This window comes from Phlebotomus papatasi, chromosome 1 (genome assembly GCF_024763615.1).
Source record: "Phlebotomus papatasi isolate M1 chromosome 1, Ppap_2.1, whole genome shotgun sequence".
In the NCBI taxonomy this organism is placed as follows: Eukaryota; Metazoa; Arthropoda; class Insecta; order Diptera; family Psychodidae; genus Phlebotomus; species Phlebotomus papatasi.
The window spans coordinates 65,258,758-65,280,195 of NC_077222.1; the positions used below are offsets into that span (position 1 = coordinate 65,258,758).

General features: G+C 35.4%; 2 protein-coding genes across 3 annotated transcripts; one reads left to right on the top strand and one right to left on the bottom strand.

Moving 5' to 3' along the window:
* The first annotated feature begins 1,920 nt into the window (after nucleotides 1-1,920).
* LOC129804491 (gamma-tubulin complex component 2 homolog) lies at nucleotides 1,921-17,483 on the top strand. 2 transcript variants are annotated; one of them, XM_055851829.1, is made up of 4 exons: nucleotides 1,927-3,615; nucleotides 10,516-10,834; nucleotides 11,106-11,216; nucleotides 17,143-17,483. In XM_055851829.1, exons 1-4 carry the CDS (start codon nucleotides 2,036-2,038, stop codon nucleotides 17,371-17,373), a joined length of 2,241 nt encoding a protein of 746 aa, XP_055707804.1. In that variant the 5' UTR covers nucleotides 1,927-2,035; the 3' UTR covers nucleotides 17,374-17,483. The 2 variants fall into 2 exon arrangements, with proteins under 2 accessions (XP_055707813.1, XP_055707804.1); XM_055851838.1 differs by lacking the exon at nucleotides 11,106-11,216 and having other exon boundaries at nucleotides 1,921-3,615.
* On the bottom strand, nucleotides 17,455-21,155 carry LOC129804480 (transient receptor potential cation channel protein painless). The gene is made up of 3 exons (XM_055851817.1): nucleotides 20,745-21,155; nucleotides 20,563-20,667; nucleotides 17,455-20,179 (listed from the first exon to the last, which is right to left on the bottom strand). The coding sequence occupies exon 3, from the start codon at nucleotides 20,173-20,175 to the stop codon at nucleotides 17,464-17,466; it is 2,712 nt and encodes a 903-aa protein (XP_055707792.1). The 5' UTR covers nucleotides 20,176-20,179; nucleotides 20,563-20,667; nucleotides 20,745-21,155; the 3' UTR covers nucleotides 17,455-17,463.
* Nucleotides 21,156-21,438: the final 283 nt, after the last annotated feature.

Sequence of the window (21,438 nt, forward strand, 5' to 3'; positions counted from 1 at the left end):
GTTATTTCAAATTAATATAGCTGCTCACAAATAATGACATAGCTATTGCAATTGACGAAATTTTTTCGATAACAATTGAAGAGATTATTAAAATGTTAGAAAATAATTTTGGAGAGAGGTCCTGCAAAAAATAGCCAAACTTGTTGCAAAAGTTAATTAGCAATCACTAAAAACCTTTCCCAAGAGTACAAAACGTTTCAATTTTAAATAATTTTGAAACCACCCGTCTGACACAGGGTAAGGGTTCCCAGCGTTGAGCCATTAATTAACACCACAGCATTAGGCACTTTTTTAGGCCTCATCGGAAAGATCTTGAGTGGTAGGCTCGATTTAAGGACTGGATTTTGCCACGTACATCAATGGCGGGCGAGTGAAACTGTTAAATGCACCTCATGATTTCACTTCCGAATATCATGCAAACGGAACAAGCCACAATGATAATGATATGTTTTATTTAACAGATATTACCGATTTAACACTTTAAAAAAGAAAAAAAGCTGTGCATAAAAAATTGTCTCCTAAAAATATCCACGAAAAAGAAATAAAAACACGTATTTTAGAGTTATAATCGGTTCACTATAATCACTACACTTTTCCCTACCCGAAATACAATGTCGCATATTTATTATTATTATTAAAATCACTCAAATCGCGCAAAATAACTAAGAATCTTTGAATTAATTTCAAAACAAATAAAATGATTTGGAAAATATTCCATATTGTCACTGTCAGCTGAGCAACACGGCCGGCAACATAATTTTCGTAGTTCCGCTGCTCACCACCATGAACGCAAAACAGTGTCCTTCACATATATTTAGTAAGGGGTATTTTGTATGGGACCTTCTTAAAAGTAAGGTATGAAAGATAGGGGTTAATTGAGGCTATAATCCACGCTTACCTGGTCAGACGGGCAGAGAGAGACTCAAGCTTAATAAAATGTGAAGATACATCTGAAGTGCTGAATTAGTTGTTGCACTCGTAGGGGAAAATGCTCTCCCGTCGAACGTTCATGTCTTCGAATAATGTGAATTTCTTTTGTTTTTCATAATAGATTTACATTAAATTATCACGGATTATTAAAAATTGAAGATAAACCAATTAATATTTAATAGAAATGTGTAAGTTTCTTAGGAAAACTAAAAGAATATTCACATTATTCGAAGGCATGAACGTTCGAAGGGAGAGCACTTTCCCCTACTTTTAGATTCTTACAGACTTTCCAGCACAGCGTCAATAATTGCAAACGACAATACATTTTTTTAGAGACTCTATTTTCCAAAAGTAGCTTCACTGGTCTCTGAGGAAAATTCAAAATATGTTGATATCCCTTCGTAAAACAAAGATAATACCTATTAAATTTCTGAAAGTATGCAAGAATATCTGTCGCTAGAAATTCAAAATATAAGCAATATGTTAGAAATATGCGGAATAATAAATTCCTTGAGATATTTTTTAAAGTTTTCTTAATTAGATTTCTCATATAAGATTAAATAAATTATCGATTAGTAAGTGTAAGAAGTGCATGAAGTGCTGGAAGTATTGCAGCATTTTCGAGAGTGTTGCGAAATTTTGGAAACGCGCAGGGCTATTCCACGCACTTCCACAGCCTGGAAGTGGTGTACACATTTTCACCCTTGCATCTCCCCCTTGATTTATTCAGATATTTAATTTAATTTAATTCAGTTTGAATGCAAAGAATGGTATAGATACGATTGATATCATCGATATAATGCAAAAGATTTGAGAAAATAAGAAATATCTAGTGATGTGAATTTAGATTTCATTAAATTTTCCAGATCTATAAGACAAGGTCTTCTGAATTCGTTGAAAACCTAATTTTAAATTCAGCCATCTATTGGTCACCACTTGAAATTCTGTAATTAAAAATCTCCCATGCTGTGACTGCTGTGAACGGACCAAATCGAGTCGGCGCGCCTTTTTTGTGAACTGTCAAAAGTTTTGTGTTTTTCTTTATTTGTAGTAAACAAATTTATCTGCATTTTCTAGTTAAAAAATCGTGAAAATCGTGTGAAATATGTCTAAGCGACTAGTGAATATCTCGTCTCAGTTGTGCTCTACGAAAATCACCGATGCAGAAGACATTAGTGAAGTGAGAGAGAGAATTGTGGCTCATGTTAGTCGCAGGTCAGCTTCGGGGACTTCTGTGCACTCTCCGGAAGGTCTGAGGAAGAGTACTGGGATACAGAAGCGTCCGTATGCCCAGAGAAACTTCATCAATGGTGATCCACTAGCTGGAGCTGCCCATTTGAATGCTGCAGCCATTCCCTTCAGCTCGCAGGAAAGTATAATCCTCAGTGAACTTCTGTACTGTTTAATTGGGATCCGGGGAACGTACATTGTGCCAGAGTTTCAGGGAGACACTGTGATTGGGTTTAAGGTGTCTGATCAGATCCATGAGACCCTCAGGGATATTATAAAGGAGATCTTGCCATTGGCTCTGCATTACTCGCAGATTCAGAAATTTGTCCAGCAGACAGATGAAATGGAGAGTGGTCCAGTGCTTCAGGCACTCTCTGGAGCAGTTAGTGAATTGCTCCATGATTACTATTTGTCTGTGGTACAATTGGAATCTGATCTGCAGAAGGAGAATCTCACACTGCACAAAGTTCTCTTCTTCACGAGGCCAACAATGGCTTCGATGGAAGTCATTGCTGATGCCCTCAAGACCATCTCCAGGGCTAATATTCGGGGCGGCGAGGTGTTGACACTCCTCGATGATCGAATTGCGAATCTCACGGGAGATGCAGCCGCCCGGAAGACGTTTATTGAGCTCACTCAGAAAGCTGCAGTGCCATATATGGAAGCTCTCCAGACTTGGATTTACAAGGGTGTGGTGTCTGATCCCCACTGTGAATTCCTCATTGAAGACACCGAAGTGTACCCCAAAGGTCTCCAGGATGACTACACACTGAATTACTGGGAGGTTCGGTATGTCGTTAGTCGTGAGAGGATTCCCAGATTTCTCGAGAATCTCTCAGATATCATCCTCCGGACGGGGAAGTACCTCAATGTCATCAGGCAGTGTGGGAAAAATATCACACCACCGCGATCTGAGCCCCTTGTTTATTCCCATTCCAATCAGAATCACATTGTCCTGATAAATGATGCCTACAACTTTGCTTCCCGGACACTCCTGGATGTCCTGATGAAGGAGAATGATCTCATGGGTCATCTTCAGTCACTGAAGAGGTACTTCCTGCTGCAGCAGGGAGACTTCATATTGCAGTTCATGGATGCCTGTGAGCAGGAGCTGTCCAAGAAAATTCATGCAGTTCAGCCTGTTAAGCTTGAAAATCTCCTTGGACTGACACTTCGGCTCTCGTCAGCCAGAAATGATCCGTACAAGGAAGATTTGACCATGACACTCCTCACAGTGGACCTTTTCACCCAAATGTCCCGGCTGACCAACAATGACTACAGCGAATTTGAGGATTCGCAGGAAAATCACGATTTGACTGGACTGGAAAGTTTCGCGTTTCAGTACAGCGTCAAGTGGCCAGTTTCACTCATTCTCAATCCCCTCATCATCTGCAAGTACCAAATGCTCTTCCGGCAGCTATTCTACTGCAAACACGTCGAGAGGCAGCTGTGCAAGTGAGTACATGAGACACTTAATCAAATTCATTAGGTAATCGAGGTAATCTGATAATTCCCTTCGATTACGAGCTATTAATATACCACCCACTCCTTACTCCCAACTCCAATCACACCAAATCACTCTGAAATAGCAGTATCTCAAGTCAAATGAGCAAATTATTAAAAATCCTCAAATGATATGGCTACGCTTCGAATATTATCAAAGCTGTTGAGATTATTCAACTGAATTAAAGACTCAAACATATTTTACTAAATATTTTGTGTTCAATATTATGAGAAATTTGGCAATTAAAGAAATTAAATAAAAATTAATAAGCTCGAAATCATTTTTATTCAAAAACAAAAAACAAAATTTAAATAATAATTAATTAAAATAAAAACTAACAGAATCAGAGCTAACGGAGCTAACTCGTATTCGATTCGATTTAGATTTAGAGCTGAATTTAAGAAACGTTATGAAGTAATTTTTTAATCAAATTCCTGAAAAAAATACTTGGAAAGTTTTTGTTTAACCTTTCAACCCTTTAAGGACGATTGGAACACTGGTGTCCCATAAAGAAAATATTTTTTCTGACTACCTAAAGTTATTTTTTTCTTATGCCTGTACATAGGGTAAAGTGATACAAGTTGGACATAGTGTTACAAGTTGGACATGGCATTTTTTTAATAAGTACAGTACAAAATTAGTTTTTAAGCACAAGGAACCAAATTATAAAACTAAAGCATTAAAAATATACAAATAAAAATGAAGTACTAAATTTACCAAGAAAAAGAGTCCTGTCCAACTTGTGCCACTTTACCCTAATTGTAAAGTAGAAGGTTGAAGGAATCTAGAATATTTTTTTGCAAGTCTCTAGCTATTTGCTATGTAGTAAATATTTAAGCTCAAAAATGGCGAATTTCTCAAATTCATAATTTATTTAATTTATTTTTTATACTTCCAATTTTTTTAAGCAAAACCCTTTTGGCAATAAAAACTACAATACTCATACGTAATATTTTTCATTAAAGTGAAAAATATAATTCATTGGTATTGTCAGAAAAATTACTTAAATTTTTGGGCTATTTTTGTCCCTATCATTCATAGAGGCAAAAAATACACTAGGGGGAACTGGGGCAGTAGTAATCTGGGGTAGTTGTAAACACTGTGATTTTTTTCATTAATTTTAAGACTCCAGAGGATAAAACCCATAAGCATTCATAGATACCATGGGGATGTATGTCCACAGATAAATTGGTCAATAAAATCCTAATATACTTTAAAAATAAAAATCATTTTCCTGAAAATGTTGATATTTCGATTATTTTGATCATTTGGATTTCCACCTGGAATTTAAAAATTGTGTAAAATAATCGAAATGTAGCAATACCAGTTCTTTCCTACATCTTTTAGGATTATATTAATGCATTTACTAGAGAAATTGAGATTCTCATTATTTCAAAAGAATTAATAATTGGTCAGAAAACAGCATTTGGGGTAGATGTAATCAGGCAATTTCAATTTCACAAAATGAGTAGGTAAAAGAGCGGGAAATTGACCTTCATGCGAAATATCTATAATTCATAGATTACGAAAAAAATTGGTGGCGCTGTGTTCAATAAAAAGTCACATGATGTCAAAATATGGGGAAAATCTATTGAAAAATGTCTTTGATATGCATGCTTTTAGTTTTTTTGCTATTTTAATTATTCTTTGTAAAAAGTGTCGTGATTTTTTGAAAAATATACAGTCTTTATATATCTCTTAAGTAATTAAAATAATCGAAAGTGGTGCAAAGTTAATTTCAAGGGTGGGAAAAAAGGTGTTTACTTCCTCCCCAGAAAGTGGTTACTTCTACCCCAGGTATTTTGTGAAAAGAGAAAAATGCACAGGGACACAAATTTTATTTTTATGGAAAACTCAATTGTTTTCCAGCATCCGCATTACCCTCGACGAATTGCCTATACCCAAGGGTAAAACATGAGCTAAGAAATATTTTCCAAAAAATCACGGTGTCCTTGGAAAATCACCTCAAATTCGCATGTATCGAAAATGATTACATGTGCCCCAGTCTCCCCTAAATCAGACTCTGTTTGCTTTTCGAAGGTTAGATGTAAGACGTTTTACAAGTTTTGTTTATCGGTTTCATTTTTATTGCTGATTTTCGGTCAGCGAAAACTGTCTCGTCGTTAAAGAGTTAAGGACGATAGCAACAGCAACACTGATGTCCCAAGAACAATTTCCTACGGACTTCCAAAATTCTATTTTGTTTTAAGAATTCGGAAAAAGTGATTTTTTCAGACCTCCAATTTTTGATTTTTATCCTTAAAGGGTTAAACCAAAAAATCTAGGATTTAAATGAACTGACAGAAAGATGAATTATGATTAAAATCTAGATTAGAATGTCATCTATAATTAATTAATTAATTAATTATTAATTTTCGGTGCCTCCCAAAATCCCCAAAAACCAAAATCCCAAAAAAGGCAAAATCCCGGAATGTCAAAATCTTAAAAAGCCAAAATACCAAAAAGTCAAAATCTCGAAAGGAGATCATCACAAAAAGCCAAGATCGCAAAAGTCAAAATCCCGCAAAGCCAAAATCCCAAAAAGTCAATATCACAAAAGTTAAAATCCTGAACGGTCAAAGTTCTGAAAAGCCGTCATAAAAAACCGGCATCCAGAATGTCAGAATCCTACAAAGCTAAAATCTCAAAAAGCCAAAATCCCAAAAAGCCAAAAGCCCGAAAAATCAAAATTCCGAAAGCCAAAATTCAAAAAAGTGTAGAAAACCCCAATTAAACCGGAGGATTATTAATTAAATCACGACCGAGTCACCAACGTGTATTCTAGAACTCGCGGGAGAATTATAGTTACCCATTGGAGGGCTAACCCCAGCGCAACCCCAAACGCACTCTTTGACGATCGGCGCGAGACTGCCTGAATAGAATAGACATGCGCATAGCCCTCCTCAAGACGTCACACCTCAAGTGACGACTTCTATCCCAGCGAGCATAGATACGAAGGTGACTATGATACTACTCTAGAGGGGACTAAATTCAAATTCAAATAAAGCCGTTGAGCGATGTTCTACAAAAGCCAATCTCTCAAAAAGTCTAAATCCAGAAAACCAAAATCCTAATACAGTAGAGTTCCTGAAATTTGAACATTTTTGGGGGGTATAGATGACATTTCTCACTCCTCAAATTTGAACAATATTTTCAAAAACATAACGGAATTCATGTAAAATTCACTTTTCCTAAATTAAAATGAACAATTTTAGAGAATATATAAATGTAATATATTGTGAAATAGATGGAATTTGTTGCGGAAGTTAATATAATACCATAATATTGAGGAAACATCAGAGAAAAATGGCACTCTACGCAAAACTTTCTGCACATAACCTCAAATTTTACATTTTGAACTCAACCGTCGTTCAAATTTGAGGAGTTTAAATTTGAGGAACTCTACTGTACGTCCAAATCACGAATACCGAAATTCCGAGTAGACAAAATCCTGAAAAAAACACAGAAAATTCCTTTTTGCATACACAGCAAGCGCGGGTGCAGTCGTGGGAGTAGCCGCCTTATTTAATCCACTTTTAGAAATGCAGGATTTTGGCTTTCTGGAATTTGACCTGATATCTTCATCTGACTTGTTTTTGGAACTAGTTTTTTTTTACCAGAGCCGCCCCTGATGTTTTTCAAATTAAACCACAAAATCGGATAGGCGACACAGTCTGAGCAAAAAATGATCAATGAAAAAGTCATCCTTTGCAAATCGTCAGTTAGGGTGGAATCACCAGTTCTCGCCAGTGCCCCACTTGTCGCCACTTACATTGAAATCGCTATTTTGCGCAATTTATGAAATAAATGAGTCGCAATTTTTTTGTATTGTTTCTGCTTCTACGCATAGAATCGAAAAATAATTATTATTCGTTTTGGATTCACGATTTTGATCACATTTTAGAGCAATATTGTAAGCAAGTGCATCGAATCCAACATCTCTTACCAAATGTACTAAGTGTCGTCAAATTTTCATCAGGCCAAAAATACCTATTTGGGTAAATAATTTGTCTATTGAATATTTAATTGCACTTGTGGAATACATAAAATTTGTATTTAGTCAATTAATATTTCATTTTATATTATTTTTGTATAAAAATGAGGCATGGCGAGAAGTGGTAATATTCTGGAATTGATTTTACCACCTGTCGCCATATCTTTTCAATAGGCGACGCTAACTTCACTTCGTACATTCTCAGTTGTCAAATGTGCATTGTTTACTTTCTGCAAAAGCCCCATAATTTGATTTCTCAAATAAAAGTGAAGAAAAATCATTTAAAGAGAGTAATAATAAAGTGATCACAAGGAAAGAGAAATGGTGAATGTATTCTTTTCATAGCATTGCCTAAAATAACCGAGTGTGGTTCTTTTCAAGTGGGTGGCGAGAAGTGGTTACAAATTTTACAAAACTGGCGAAAAGTGGTAAAAAGTGGCGACGAAATGGTTATTTTTGCATTATTAATAAAAATCAGTTTTTTAAGTAGTCCAGCGTTATGTTCTAGGATTATTGTTTTGACGTATCTAAAGCCAATACATCTAAGTTACTTTGTGTCAAATTTGACTTATCTTGTAGCAAGGATTCAAAAGTTATGATTAAATGAATTTAATTTTTTCCTAAACATGGCGATAGCCGGTTATTCCACCCTAAATCAGAATTTGTCGTAACTTCCTTTTGACGACTTTTCAGGAAACGATATTAGGTGAGATTTTTAATAATCCCACCTACTGTCGTCCAATTGAGCTCAAATTTGGCCAAAATGTGTTTCATCGCTTCCTGATCATGAACATATGCGTGGCTAAGTTACGTTCCCGACCGTCCGGCCGGCCGTACTTTGGAGCTCAATAGCTCCTAAAGTAAAAGAGATATCGACTTGAGGTTTTCGGCAATTTTGAATACCCCCTTTTTTGTTTTCTCAATGGCTCTGCCCCTATGGCATAGATCGGACTCAAATTTTAGTATGTTATAGCTGGGCCTTAGGGCTTTCGATCAATACCAAACTTAAGGTCCCCTGATCCCCTGACCCGAGCTATAAGGGTTCAAAAAAAATTTCTTAAAATGGCCATAACTCCGGTTCTAATTGTTAGAACTTAAAAAGTGAGGGCTTTTTGGAAAGCTCTCGTGAAATGATACTTCCTCTTCTAACATCGCAAGTTCATAAAACCACCGCTAGGGGCGCTATTTTTAAAAAGAAGATTTTTCAATTTTCTAAGTTAAATAACTCAAAAATTCCATTGCGCATCGGGCTGAAATTTTAGTATGTTGTAGCCGCTGATTATACCTATCAAACAAAAAAATACTTAAGTCGATCCATAGCCCTTGACCCGAGCTATAAGGGGTCAAAGTTCGTATATTGACCGGCCTCTATCTCCGGTTCTAATTAACATATCGACCTAAATTTTGGATTTTTGGTTTCGTCTCGATGAGCACTTTCAGATGGAAGTTCAAAAATTCACCACAGGTGGCGCTGCGATAGTGTCAAAATTCATCAAAATTCAAACTCATTTTTCTCAAAAACTGCATTATGCAATTTAATCAAATTTTAGAGTGTTGTAGTCTAGTCTAGGACGTTTCCAAAATGGTGCGTAAGTTCGCTGTGGTTATGATAGAACCGGAGATATGTGGGGTCACAGTTCACGAAATTCAAAAAATCATATCTCCGGTTCTATTTGACCGATTTTGACGATTGAGGGCTTAAATGAAAGATATCACCAAATACTACAACTTTCTAAAATATTTGAACTTCGTGGGACCAACACCAGGGGCGCCACAGTCGAAAAACCAATTTCAATATCACATAACCTCAATTATCTCGACTGTCGCTGAACCAATTTTAATGATTGCTTTGACATAATTGTAGAGGGCATTTCGTCCATACATCATTTACCGATCAGATAATGCGATCTGTCCGATTTTGCCGTTTAAGTGTGAAAAAATGGACTTTTCCCATAATAACGCTTTGAAACCACTCAGATGCCAATTTGACTACTTCTTCTCGACCAAGACACTTAAATTGGGGTTTTAATTGGAAAGTCTCACAAAATACAACAATTCTTTGATATAGTTGAAGTTCATCAAATGAACACTTGGGGCGCTCTGGTCGAAAAAACGAGTTCAGAAACAAACAACTTCGATTATCTCGGCTTCTGAGTAATCGATTAGAGATTAGATCAAGTTGTACGGCAAAATTATAGAGAACATTCTGGTCTACATTTCACCCATATATCACTTTTCTGTCAGTCCATCCAAATCTTTGATATTTTGGTTTTAATATAAAATTTGTATAATTTCACGAATTTGATTCAAGATAACTAAATGGCGTCCCGCAACTTCAGCTCTAAATCGAATTTGCACGAATTCCGAGTTAGCTCACATTAAGAGTCTCACCTACATAAGCCGGTTAGGATTATCTGTCCCTTTCATGAGACAAGGCTTAATTTCTTATTAATCGATTTTCTCATAAATAATAAATTTTATGATATTTATTGTACAAATACTACTGAATGTCAAGGTATCGTCAGATTTCAATGAATCTTCAATTTAATTCTGTTTATAACGATTTGGAAAACATTTATGAGAGCTTCAAAGTTATTTAATTGCTTTAATAATGGAAGTTGTTTGAGAAATATTATTCAATACCCAGAAAAATACACCTTTTCCGTTAGTAATTTTTTATTCGTTTTTAATTTAACATCTTAACAAAATTAACATAATTATTTTGAAAAATATATTTTAAACTTTGAAAAAATTAAAATAGAGAGTGTGAAAAAATCTCAACAGTTTTTTAAAGAATACTTTTACGATTATGGCATAAGTAAATTGCGTGAAAAGTAATTTGGGGAATTCTTGCAAGGATGTGGAAATCCAACAACAATGCGAAGAAATTTGCCCCAGAGACTGCAGAGCTGTACAGATCGGTCTTTATATTGCGCCAGAGGATGATGAATGCCATCCAGAACATTAGTTACTACATGATGGTGGAGGTGATTGAGCCAAATTGGCATGTTCTGCACCAGAATATGTCAACTGTGGAGAATGTTGATGATGTCCTGAGGGTTCATCAGAATTTCTTGGATGTCTGCCTCAAGAATTGTATGCTAATCAATTCGGATTTGCTGAAATCCATCACAAAATTGATGAAAATCTGCACGCACTTCTGTGATTTTATACAGGTGAGTGTTAATTGGCTAATTTGTGGGTTGCAAAACAGAGAATTATTGCCTTTTTTGTCAGAGTCATTGTGTTTGATAAATTATCTGACTTGTCTCCCCATCTTTTTCTCTATGCTGCTTTTCCATCTACTATGGCTTGGGATCTATTCCTTTTGCTCCTTCAAAAAATCAAATATTCTTTTGGGAAAAAAACCTGGGGAAATCTTTGGGGGGATTTTTTTTGTGTGGAAAAAATACGATTTTTTTTGGGGGGAATGAATAATGTGGACAGAAAGCCCAGAGATATTCCATTGATGCTGAGCTGACGTCAATGTTGAAGAGTTGTGGGTGGAATGATCTATCCGATTCGGAGTATGATATGTCAGCCAGTCAACCTAATCAGGTATTTTTTTACACATTTCTACACCTCATAAAACAATCTCCGCAAATGCAACTCATCGTGCAATTTAAAGCACCAATCTTGCACTCAAATTTGTGCTCCAATTGTACTCTCTTCAACATCAAACACGCAACAGTTTTTTTTCTCCTCAGCAGTAGCGAACCTAGGTTATTTGGCGCCCAGGGTCGCGGGGATTCGTGTTCTAAAACCTGATACGATCTTTTAAACCCTTTAAGGTAGTACTGAATATTTACAGCACTTTTGAACAATGCGAAATTAGCACAATTCTGAAATCGCGGACTGGCATTGCAAAAACACAGGATCAAATCTCGGGTCCGGTGAAGTTTTTTTTGTCTTAAAAATGTTTTTTTTTACACGGTAAAAAATTTCAGCACATGTTTGTCCCGAAAACTAGCTCGTCCACGGACACTATAATTTTTGGCTCAATCTTGTTCATTTTACGAGACTCAAAAAGATAATCAATATTAGTAACGAATTTTCTCGCTGCCTCTTTTTCTGGCTTAGACAATTCCTAATCCTCCTAATTATAACCCTTTCTTGTCCTTTCATTCCCATATATATGTATATATATTAGTTTCAGCAACACGTGCCTTCTTGGCCAAGCTGAGACTCACACCTCACCATGCTTGTTCCCGATTCCATACAGCAACTGGCACTCACATTTTATGGTTTAAAAAATAATTGTATAATTGTTAACATATAACATGTACAAAATTTGGCATATACGATCAGTGATTCAGTGGTTTCTGCCGTTTACCTGATGAGATCGGTAGTGAAGTCGGTCGGCAGCCGCAATCAAGCATAGTGAGAGAATAAATTGAATTGAATTGAATTGAATTGAATTGAATTGAATTTGTTCCAAAACGTAGCTCGTCCACGGACACCGAAAATTTTTGGAATAAATTTGTACCTTCTAGGAGAAACAAAAAGATACCCAATATTAGTAATGAATTTGTTCCCGACAATGGGAACAAAAAGATTCCCCATATGAGTAACGGTTTCGGTCCAAAAATTACCTCGTCCACGGATAACAAAATTTTTTGGAACAAATATATTAACAGATGTAGGAATAATATTCTTATAAAAAAAAACGTACCAATTTGTTCCTAACAGTGGGAACAAAATAGCCGAGTGAAACAAATTCTATTCCAACTTTCAGGAACAAATTTGTATAAAACGAAATCAACTCAAATTTGTAGACATTTCACCGCATCAAAACGCTTCCAAAACAAAACTCCAACAAAATTGTAACTACTAACGGCCAAAACATTAAATACACCCTTCGTAAGCTTAAATACACGTGATTTGGACCGGGAAAACGCTGTAATATCCAGTTCTATTGACTGAAATAGTTTCATATATAAACCTAAGAACAGTTTTAAACAATATTTGAGAAAATACATGAGCTACAAAATTTATAATTTGAGGATCAGTCAAAAATTAGCTTTTTGGAAAAAAAATGCAAAAGTAGCCCCACATTCTAAAACTGATCTAATCTTTTAATAATCATTTAATATAAGCTAAATACTATTAGTAAATATTATTAAGAGTCAGAAAAACTGAAAATAATACCGAGGGAATATTTTTGGTACGGATTTTGGTCGGTTTCCGGTGTGATGTGTTCTGAAAGGGGTTTCTTCCTTGAATATTGAAATTTTCAGCCAAATTCTACTTTTTCATATATTTTTTATTATTTTTCAAATTTCTTCTTATTATTGTTGCAATTTCATTACTTTTACTTCATTATTTTATTTAAATAAGCATGAATAAAATCATCAAATTTAGTTTTCCTCGAAGAATCCTCCTTTAACTTTGATAAGCGCCTCACATATTCGAGGCATCCTGTTGATCAATTTCTACAAAATGTCTGAAGGAACTTTGCCCACACATCCTGAAATCTTTCCACCAAGATTGGAACTGATGTCGCGCCTAATCTCGAACCTTGTGGTCGAGAAAATCCAAGAGAATTGCAATGAGGCATACAATCGGGTGACTGGGGTGGCTAATGCATGTAGTTTAGGACCCTGCGTTTCTCTTTCTCAAGAAGGAAACCTCTAAAAAGCTTTGAGGAATGCTTGGGATCGTTATCCTCTTGAAAAAAAAACCCACGCCCAATAAACCGAATGCATTAGCCACGCCAGTCACCCGATTGTATGCCTCAATGCAATTCTCTTGGATTTTCTCGACCACAAGGTTCGAGATTAGGCGCGACATCAGTTCCAATCTTGGTGGAAAGATTTCAGGATGTGTGGGCAAAGTTCCTTCAGACATTTTGTAGAAATTGATCAACAGGATGCCTCGAATATGTGAGGCGCTTATCAAAGTTAAAGGAGGATTCTTCAAGGAAAACTAAATTTGATGATTTTATTCATGCTTATTTAAATAAAATAATGAAGTAAAAGTAATGAAATTGCAACAATAATAAGAAGAAATTTGAAAAATAATAAAAAATATATGAAAAAGTAGAATTTGGCTGAAAATTTCAATATTCAAAGAAGAAACCCCTTTCAGAACACATCACACCGGAAACCGACCAAAATCCGTACCAAAAATATTCCCTCGGTATTATTTTCAGTTTTTCTGACTCTTAATAATATTTACTAATAGTATTTAGCTTATATTAAATGATTATTAAAAGATTAGATCAGTTTTAGAATGTGGGGCTACTTTTGCATTTTTTTCCAAAAAGCTAATTTTTGACTGATCCTCAAATTATAAATTTTGTAGCTCATGTATTTTCTCAAATATTGTTTAAAACTGTTCTTAGGTTTATATATGAAACTATTTCAGTCAATAGAACTGGATATTACAGCGTTTTCCCGGTCCAAATCACATGTATTTAAGCTTACGAAGGGTGTATTTAATGTTTGGGCCGTTAGTGTATATTTCGTGACAAAACTGCAAAGGAAAGTTTTTGGAACAAATATCTTCTCTAGATACAAATGGATTCCAAAAAAATGTGTTCCAAGGAAAACATGTTCCAATATTTTGGTCAGTGTCCAAAAGTTTTTACCGTGTACTTTGTTTTTGGTTTGTGATTTTTGTTACATTCTAAAAGTCCTTGATAATTTTTTTTTTAAAATATTCTTTTGCTGAATATATTCCAACTTTTGTTTTTTTATTGTTTTTCGATTTTCTAATTTAAAAAATCTAATATTAAATATTTCGCATATTGCAATATCGTTTTTATTTTTTTATTTTTTTGGAGTATTCAAAAATAGTGTAAGTAATGTACAGTCTACGGCATTAAAGCTCGATATCAAATCTCGTATCCGACAAAACTTTGTTAATGTTTTTTTAATGGTTTGAGTTACTGATTTTTTTCGATTTATTGATTTTTCTCTAATATAATTTTAAATTTAGAAAAAGCCTTCATTTGAATCATATTTTGTAATATAATTCTTTTAAGTTATAAAAAATTGACGTAAAGACTGTACGTACAACTTACTAGCGTTACAAAAGTTCGATATCAAATCTCGTCTCTAATATAATTTTTTTTAATATTTATTTTTCAATGAATGATGAATCTTGGGTAACATGTTAAGATCACAATTAAAAGTGGCATTGAAAAATATTTTTTAAAGATATAATAAGTTTAATAAAGCCGAAATTCGATACCGAGGTCTTTGAAAATAACTAAATCAGTGTTACGACTGTTACGAGTGTTTCTGAAGAGAATTACATAAATTTGTTCCTTGTCTGTTCTAGAATGTTACTATTTAGTGAAAATTCTTTAAATATAATTTGAAAACTTCCTTAATACAAGAAAATTACGCGAGTATTTATCATGAAAACAATTATGTTTCCATTTGGAGTAGAGAAAAATTTCCATTTGGAGCAGGTTTTGAATTACACAGTAAAAAAAAATGTGTAAAATTTTACTACTATAATCGTGCAAAATCGATTATTTTTGTTGTTTAATTTAAAAATGTTTAAAAAATGCACAAAATTTTGATAATTTATTGTCATGTGATTGAAAATTACCACTATTATAGTTAAAAAATTTTCAACAACGTTATTTAATTTGAAAATGTGTAAAATTTTAACACTATAATAGTATGAAATCGGATAAATTAATTATTTAATTGCGATCTGTGTAAAATTTCTCACTGTTATATTCATAAAAATTTTTCAACAATGTTTCGTGATTTAAAACTGTTTGACAAATTCTAAAAATTACCACTATTATAGTATGATTACAGTTTTTCACATTATTATAGTGTGAAAAAATACACAACTTTATGGTATTTTTTGTCACATGATCAAAAATTAACACTATTATAGTTTGATCATAATTTTTAACACTATTATAGTGTGAAGTCTTGTGTATTTCAACCAAATTTGTTGAATTTTAAAATAGAAGTTGTTGAATTTTAAAACAAAAGTTGTTGAATTTTGAGACAAAAGTTGTTGAATTTTTAAACAAAAATCGTGTGAAAAATTGTTGTATTTCCAATTAAGACAAAAAAAAGAGTCATATAGAACATCAAATATTTATATGCATAATAAGTATATCGTAAAGAACCGAGCATCAGATGTAATCGTTTCGTATCAGGGGGGATCCCGAGTACAGGGAAAATATTAGAAATGTCTAAAAAGGCAAAAAAAATCTAAATCTTCGAAATGAAAAAACAATTCAACAATAAACAGAATTCTACAATTTTTGAGTTTACACATAAAAATTCAACAATTTTTAAATTCAACAATTCCAAATTCAACATACAGGAGGAGGCTGGATTCTCACTCAAATATTCTGGCGCATCAACTTCTTCACCATGAGGCTGGAAATCGATTGAAGCGAGCGAGATTGATCTCGCTGGCTGATTTGGTCCATTAAAATGTCAAAAAATTGTTAATTAATATAGGGAGGCTGACTATTGAGTCTGTGCTCCGCATGTCCCTTTCTAACTGATAAAAAATTCGCTTATTGTATAATAATACAGATTGTGAATATATGTGCTCAAAAAAAAAAAAAAAATTCAACATCTTGAAATTCAACAACTTTAAATTAAACAATTTTAAATTAAACACTTTTTCCAAATTTAACACTGTAATAGTGCTGTGAAAGATTACACACTATAATAGTGTTAATTTTTTTTACTGTGTACTCTGAAAAAAATGTTTTGTCAAATTAACAAGACAAGTTTGTAAAAAGAATGTTCTTCCATACAGAATATGGAAAAGTTTTGTCAAATCGGCGGCCAACTGGATCTTGTTAAAAGTTTGTGAAAAGGATGTTTTTCCATATAAAATGCAATAAAAAGTTTTGTCAAATTGGTAAATAACATCCTTTTGACAAAATTTCAACAAAATCCATTTGTTCGTTTAACAAAACATTTTTTTCAGAGTAGCTTAATTTACCCTATATATTGAAATGACGAATGTACCATTCATTTGATCCCTTGAAATACATGCATTTTATTTTATATTGCCGAGTAAATACCATTAAAAAGTATATAAGTATATTTTCTGTGATAATAGAAGTTAGAAAAAATGGCATAAACCCGGAATCGAACCCGAGACACTTCTATCAGACGCCTTTGATTAGCCCACTGATCCACTGTCGTTGATGCTGATAGTAAGTTTTTTTTCTATCAAGTTTCGTTATTTATTTCTTTTTCAGCTTTTTTTTTTAAATTTTGCACTTTTTGACTTATATGATAATGTTCCGTTTCATCGATCTAACTAAATAAAAAAATTAAGTAGGGTTCAATAAGATCGTATCAAAAGTATTTTAGGGAAAAATACAGAGAGCAATAAAGAGATGTCCAATAAATCGGGGTTTTTTTACCGTTTGAGTTTGATTTCCCTGTGCTCATGCCCCTAGATTCGCTACTGTTTTTCAGAGATATCTACACAGGGAATTCCCAATTTCCAGCGCTTCTTTTTGTTATTGTAATTTTTGCAGGCTGAATCAGCGATGGATCCGTCAGAAACTTTCTCTGAGACTGTAAAGAGGTTTGATCTGGAGTTTACTGGAGTGCTGATTGGACTTCTGAAGCATATCAATGATGTGGCGAATGACAATGCAGCTGATAATCTGATAAATCTCCTCCACCGAATTAATTTCAATAATTTCTACAGCGATCAGTTGAACTTCCTCTGCACTAAAGATCCCACCGGTACGAGTCCGAAGTGAGCAGAATGGCGCCAGGTATCATCAGCACTCTTCCCAGTCATCATTTTTTTTTTTAATATACATTTGTTGATTTTTTCATGATTTTTGAAATTAAACGCGATCTCCTAAAAGACGTTGGAGTTTTTCTTGAATATCCATTAGCTGTATTTCGATGTTTTCCAAGCGCAGCTTCTCTTTTCTTGATTGATCTGTCCAGTGTTTCTTCTCAATCACCTGCTTTGTGTATCGGACGATTTTTCCATCTAGACTCGTGCACTTGTCACAGCCGAAGCAACAAGATCCGGATTTACTCAGGAGAGTGTCGTTCTCTTGATCACCGGGACTTTCGCTCCTCATGGCTTTGCTATTGCTCGAATGGTTGTAGATTATATTGCCTCGATTCGGCTTCAGGACGAGCTTATTTTCAGGTAGGTAGAAGGGAAAGACACAGATAAACTTCCTGGCAATCCTCCGGAAGTAGCAAGCCTCTGAGATCATTCTGAACCATGTACCGGGATTGTGTCCAAAGACAATCTTCTCATATCGGCTGAGAACTTCAGCACGAGTGATGAAACCTGTGAGTTCAGCTTCGGCCTTGATAGCCTGGGTATCACTCACGGCCAGACCATTGAGGAGATTGAAGAGCACGACGCTCATGAAGAAGACAAACAGGAGGAAAAAGAAGTAACTGAGAGTGTTAGATTTGAACTCAATATTTGCAGCTTCAAACTCTCCCGTCATCATCACGATTGTCTTGATGATGGCTGTTCCGGGATCCATGAATTTATTAAATTCATCCTCCACTTGAGCTCCAGAATTGTCCCCAACTCCTCCCAGGAGTGTGTAGAAGCAGAAAGCAAAGGCTATCAGCAGGATTGAGTAGAGCATAAGGCTACGCATGAAGGTGATTGAGACGGTTTTGAGCATGACCATATGCGTGGAGATTGAGAGATGAGGCAGAGATCCTACCAAAAGGGAAAATTCTACAGATGACAGTAGGATGAGAATTGCTGCAATGACCCTTCTGGTGTGCTCAGAAACTGGATATCCGGTCAGAACAATGATGGAAATCCCTATTATCGTCATTTCCAGATAATTCTCTATCTGACGGAAGTACTGTAGCGGTGAAGTGATGAATTGAGTAGTCTCCCGGGCTATTATAAAAAATACCCCAATGCTGCTGATAATTAGCATGGAGAGTGAAAGCTCTGGAGAAACATTCCGGCCGTAGCAGAGCAAGATGTACAGGATGATAGTGAGCGTGGATATGGAGTAGAGGATGAGATTGGCATAAAAAATAGCTCCTAGGCGATGCCATTTGAGAAACAGGAAGCTACTGATTAGAGGATGCTTCAGCAAATGCCTCAAATCCGTGCTCTTTGTCATTTCGTAGATGGGAGACATTTCTTCGCAGAATTTATCACTGGTTTCACACACATCCGGTGGCACGAGGCATGAATAATCAAAGTAAATCTCGAGATCTTCATCTCCTGCCCTCCGGCCATTTGTGGTGATGCAGTTGTCAAAGTATTCCTCGAGCAGGGACGGATTGATGTCAGAAATTGGGAGATCTTGGAAGCGATTGCGTATTCCCAGGTAGGTATTCTTGTCCAGAAGAGCTTGAATAGCCTTCTCCTCCTTATACCTAACAGCATAGTGAAGGGCAGTACTTCCACACTTATCCTTCTGATTGACTTCAATATTGGGATGTTTTACGAGTAGATCGAAGCATTTTTGATAGTCACAGTGAGACGTTGTTGATGGTTCCCCGAGTTTTTTCACAACCAGACACAGAGGAGGATCACTTGGGTCATTCACATTGATTGTCTTGGATTCCAGGAGCACTTCCAGAACTTCCCACTGACCGTAGATACAAGCAATGGTCAGGGGATGCTTTGATCCCTTACTTCCATTGGGATCAGCTCCTCGTTTCAAGATCTCCTTCACTGCTTCCCTAGAACCCACCTTGATAGCCATGCCCAGGAGAGTGCCATTGCTATTGCTATCTATGAGGAGTTTTTTGCATTCTTCACCATTTTTTGAGCTCGTGAAAAATTGCCTGAGCTCCAGGAGGAATCGACTCTCCTCCCTATGCCTTTCTGAACCACTCAAAAATTGCAGATCCATAAGATTCTTGGCGAAATAGTCAAAATTCCGGATACATTGAGTTTTGGCGGGCAGTGAAATATGTGGATACTTTCTCTGCAAAACTTCCCTAGCTTCACCATCCCGGAAGGTATCTAGGTCCACTAGGCAGGTGTCTAGAAGGTATTTTATAATCTCCTCCCGACCAGTTACCCTACTCCTAGCCACGGTGAAGATGGGAGTGAGTTCTCTTTGATCCGGAATATTCACATTAGCACCATATTTCACGAGTATCTTAACACACTCAAAGCACTCCCGGAAATTCTCTTCTGTGAGACTTTTTAGGATCAGGTGAATGGGTGAATCATCTTCATCGGTTACATTGACATCCGTGTCAGGAAAGTATCTGAGAAATGTCTCCAGGTTGGCGGGATCGAGAGATTCAGCAAGAAAGTTAATAGCTCGTTTCCCGGAGATGGGATTAGGGGTATCAGTAATGCCAGATTTAATGCAGGCTTCAATGTAGGCTGATGATCCAGGCTGTTGGCAGATTGATTCGAACAGAGAGAAATTCCCGCGTGAATCTCTGAGCTGGGGATCAGCATTTAGTGCTAGGGCTTGGCGGAATTGATCCAAGTTTCTCTGCTGAAAAGCCTTGGAGAGCATTGCTTGGGTATCAGTTAAGCAAACTCCAGGCGTTATTGCAGACATTTCTATCCTTGTATCCTTCGTGGGCATTGTCCTGGAAAGAAAATTGAGACTCAACTAGTTATAGAGCACTCAAAGTGTAGGGGAAAGTACTCTCCCTTCGAACATTCATGCCTTCGGATAATGTGAATTTTCTTTTAATTTTCGTAAGAGACTTATACATTTCTATTAAATATTAGTTGGATTATTATCAATTGTTGATAATTCCATGATAATTTAGTGTAAATTTCTCACGAAAAACAAAAGAAATTAATATTATTCGAAGGCATGAACGTTCGAAGGAAGAGCACTTTCCCCTAGTCAATTTGAGCCATAAACCATGAGCATTTAACCGGAAATTCATTGTCACTGGTTTAATAGTGTTAATTTATGAATCGAAGAAGCAATTAAGAAAATTGCTGAAGAAAAAAAGCTCACCAAAATTTTATTCTTGATTATTCAGACAATTTGCGATATCCAGGAAACTCCCAAATGTGGTTGATTTATCTCCAATTAAATTCCTTGAATTCTCTGAGTCAGTAGCTGGAGTCAGGAGGAAAGATAGGCATGAAAATACCCTCTTATTCAGGGTAATGAAATCAAATTTCAATACAACATACCTCAGTGTGAAATTGTATGAGACAGAAATCGTGAATAATTAATTCATTTTCTCCCTATATCGTGCATTCGTCGTCACAAATTAATTCTCGAATATAATTTACTTCTCCACCCCCGCGATTTGAGAGATAATAAATGAATATTTGAGTGGAATAATCCAAAATTCAACTGAATTTTTTTCCCTCTATAATACTTCAATACACAAATTATACCATTAAACGTAATTGCACTTCTCTAAATAGAACTTCTTCAATGGAGAATTGACACTAGCTGACTTCTGAACAAACATCCAACTGGACAGTAACTCATTGACTAACTTGTGGTGCTAGTGTTGAATTCTTTGGGGCCACTGATGGAGCTAACACTGGATTTTTTTTTTGCTATTGAACCAATGCCCCAACACACACAAAACCGCGATCGTTTTATGTTGCCCACACAGCTCATATATAAAAGCTTTTTTTTTATATAATTTCAATACAGAAGATCAGAGAAGTTAAACAGCGAGAACATATACTGGATAAGGAATAAAAGACCACAGAGAATCTGTGAGTGTGAATAGATGTGATGAATCAGTGAAATTTCCTGCATTTTTAGCAGAAAATGTCCATATCGAAAATATGATGCGTTCTACTGCAAAATCTATTAAAAAATAATTGGTTCACATGAAAGCCTATTGTTTAGAAATTATATTTTTAG

Excerpts from the sequence above, each read along its gene's own strand:
- LOC129804491 (XM_055851829.1), top strand. The coding sequence starts at position 2,036 with ATGTCTAAGCGACTAGTGAATATCTCGTCTCAGTTGTGCTCTACGAAA. Across the intron at positions 3,616-10,515 it reads GTCGAGAGGCAGCTGTGCAA|GATGTGGAAATCCAACAACA; the intron begins GTGAGTACATGA and ends AATTCTTGCAAG. Across the intron at positions 10,835-11,105 it reads ACTTCTGTGATTTTATACAG|AAAGCCCAGAGATATTCCAT; the intron begins GTGAGTGTTAAT and ends TAATGTGGACAG.
- LOC129804480 (XM_055851817.1), bottom strand. The coding sequence starts at position 20,175 with ATGCCCACGAAGGATACAAGGATAGAAATGTCTGCAATAACGCCTGGA.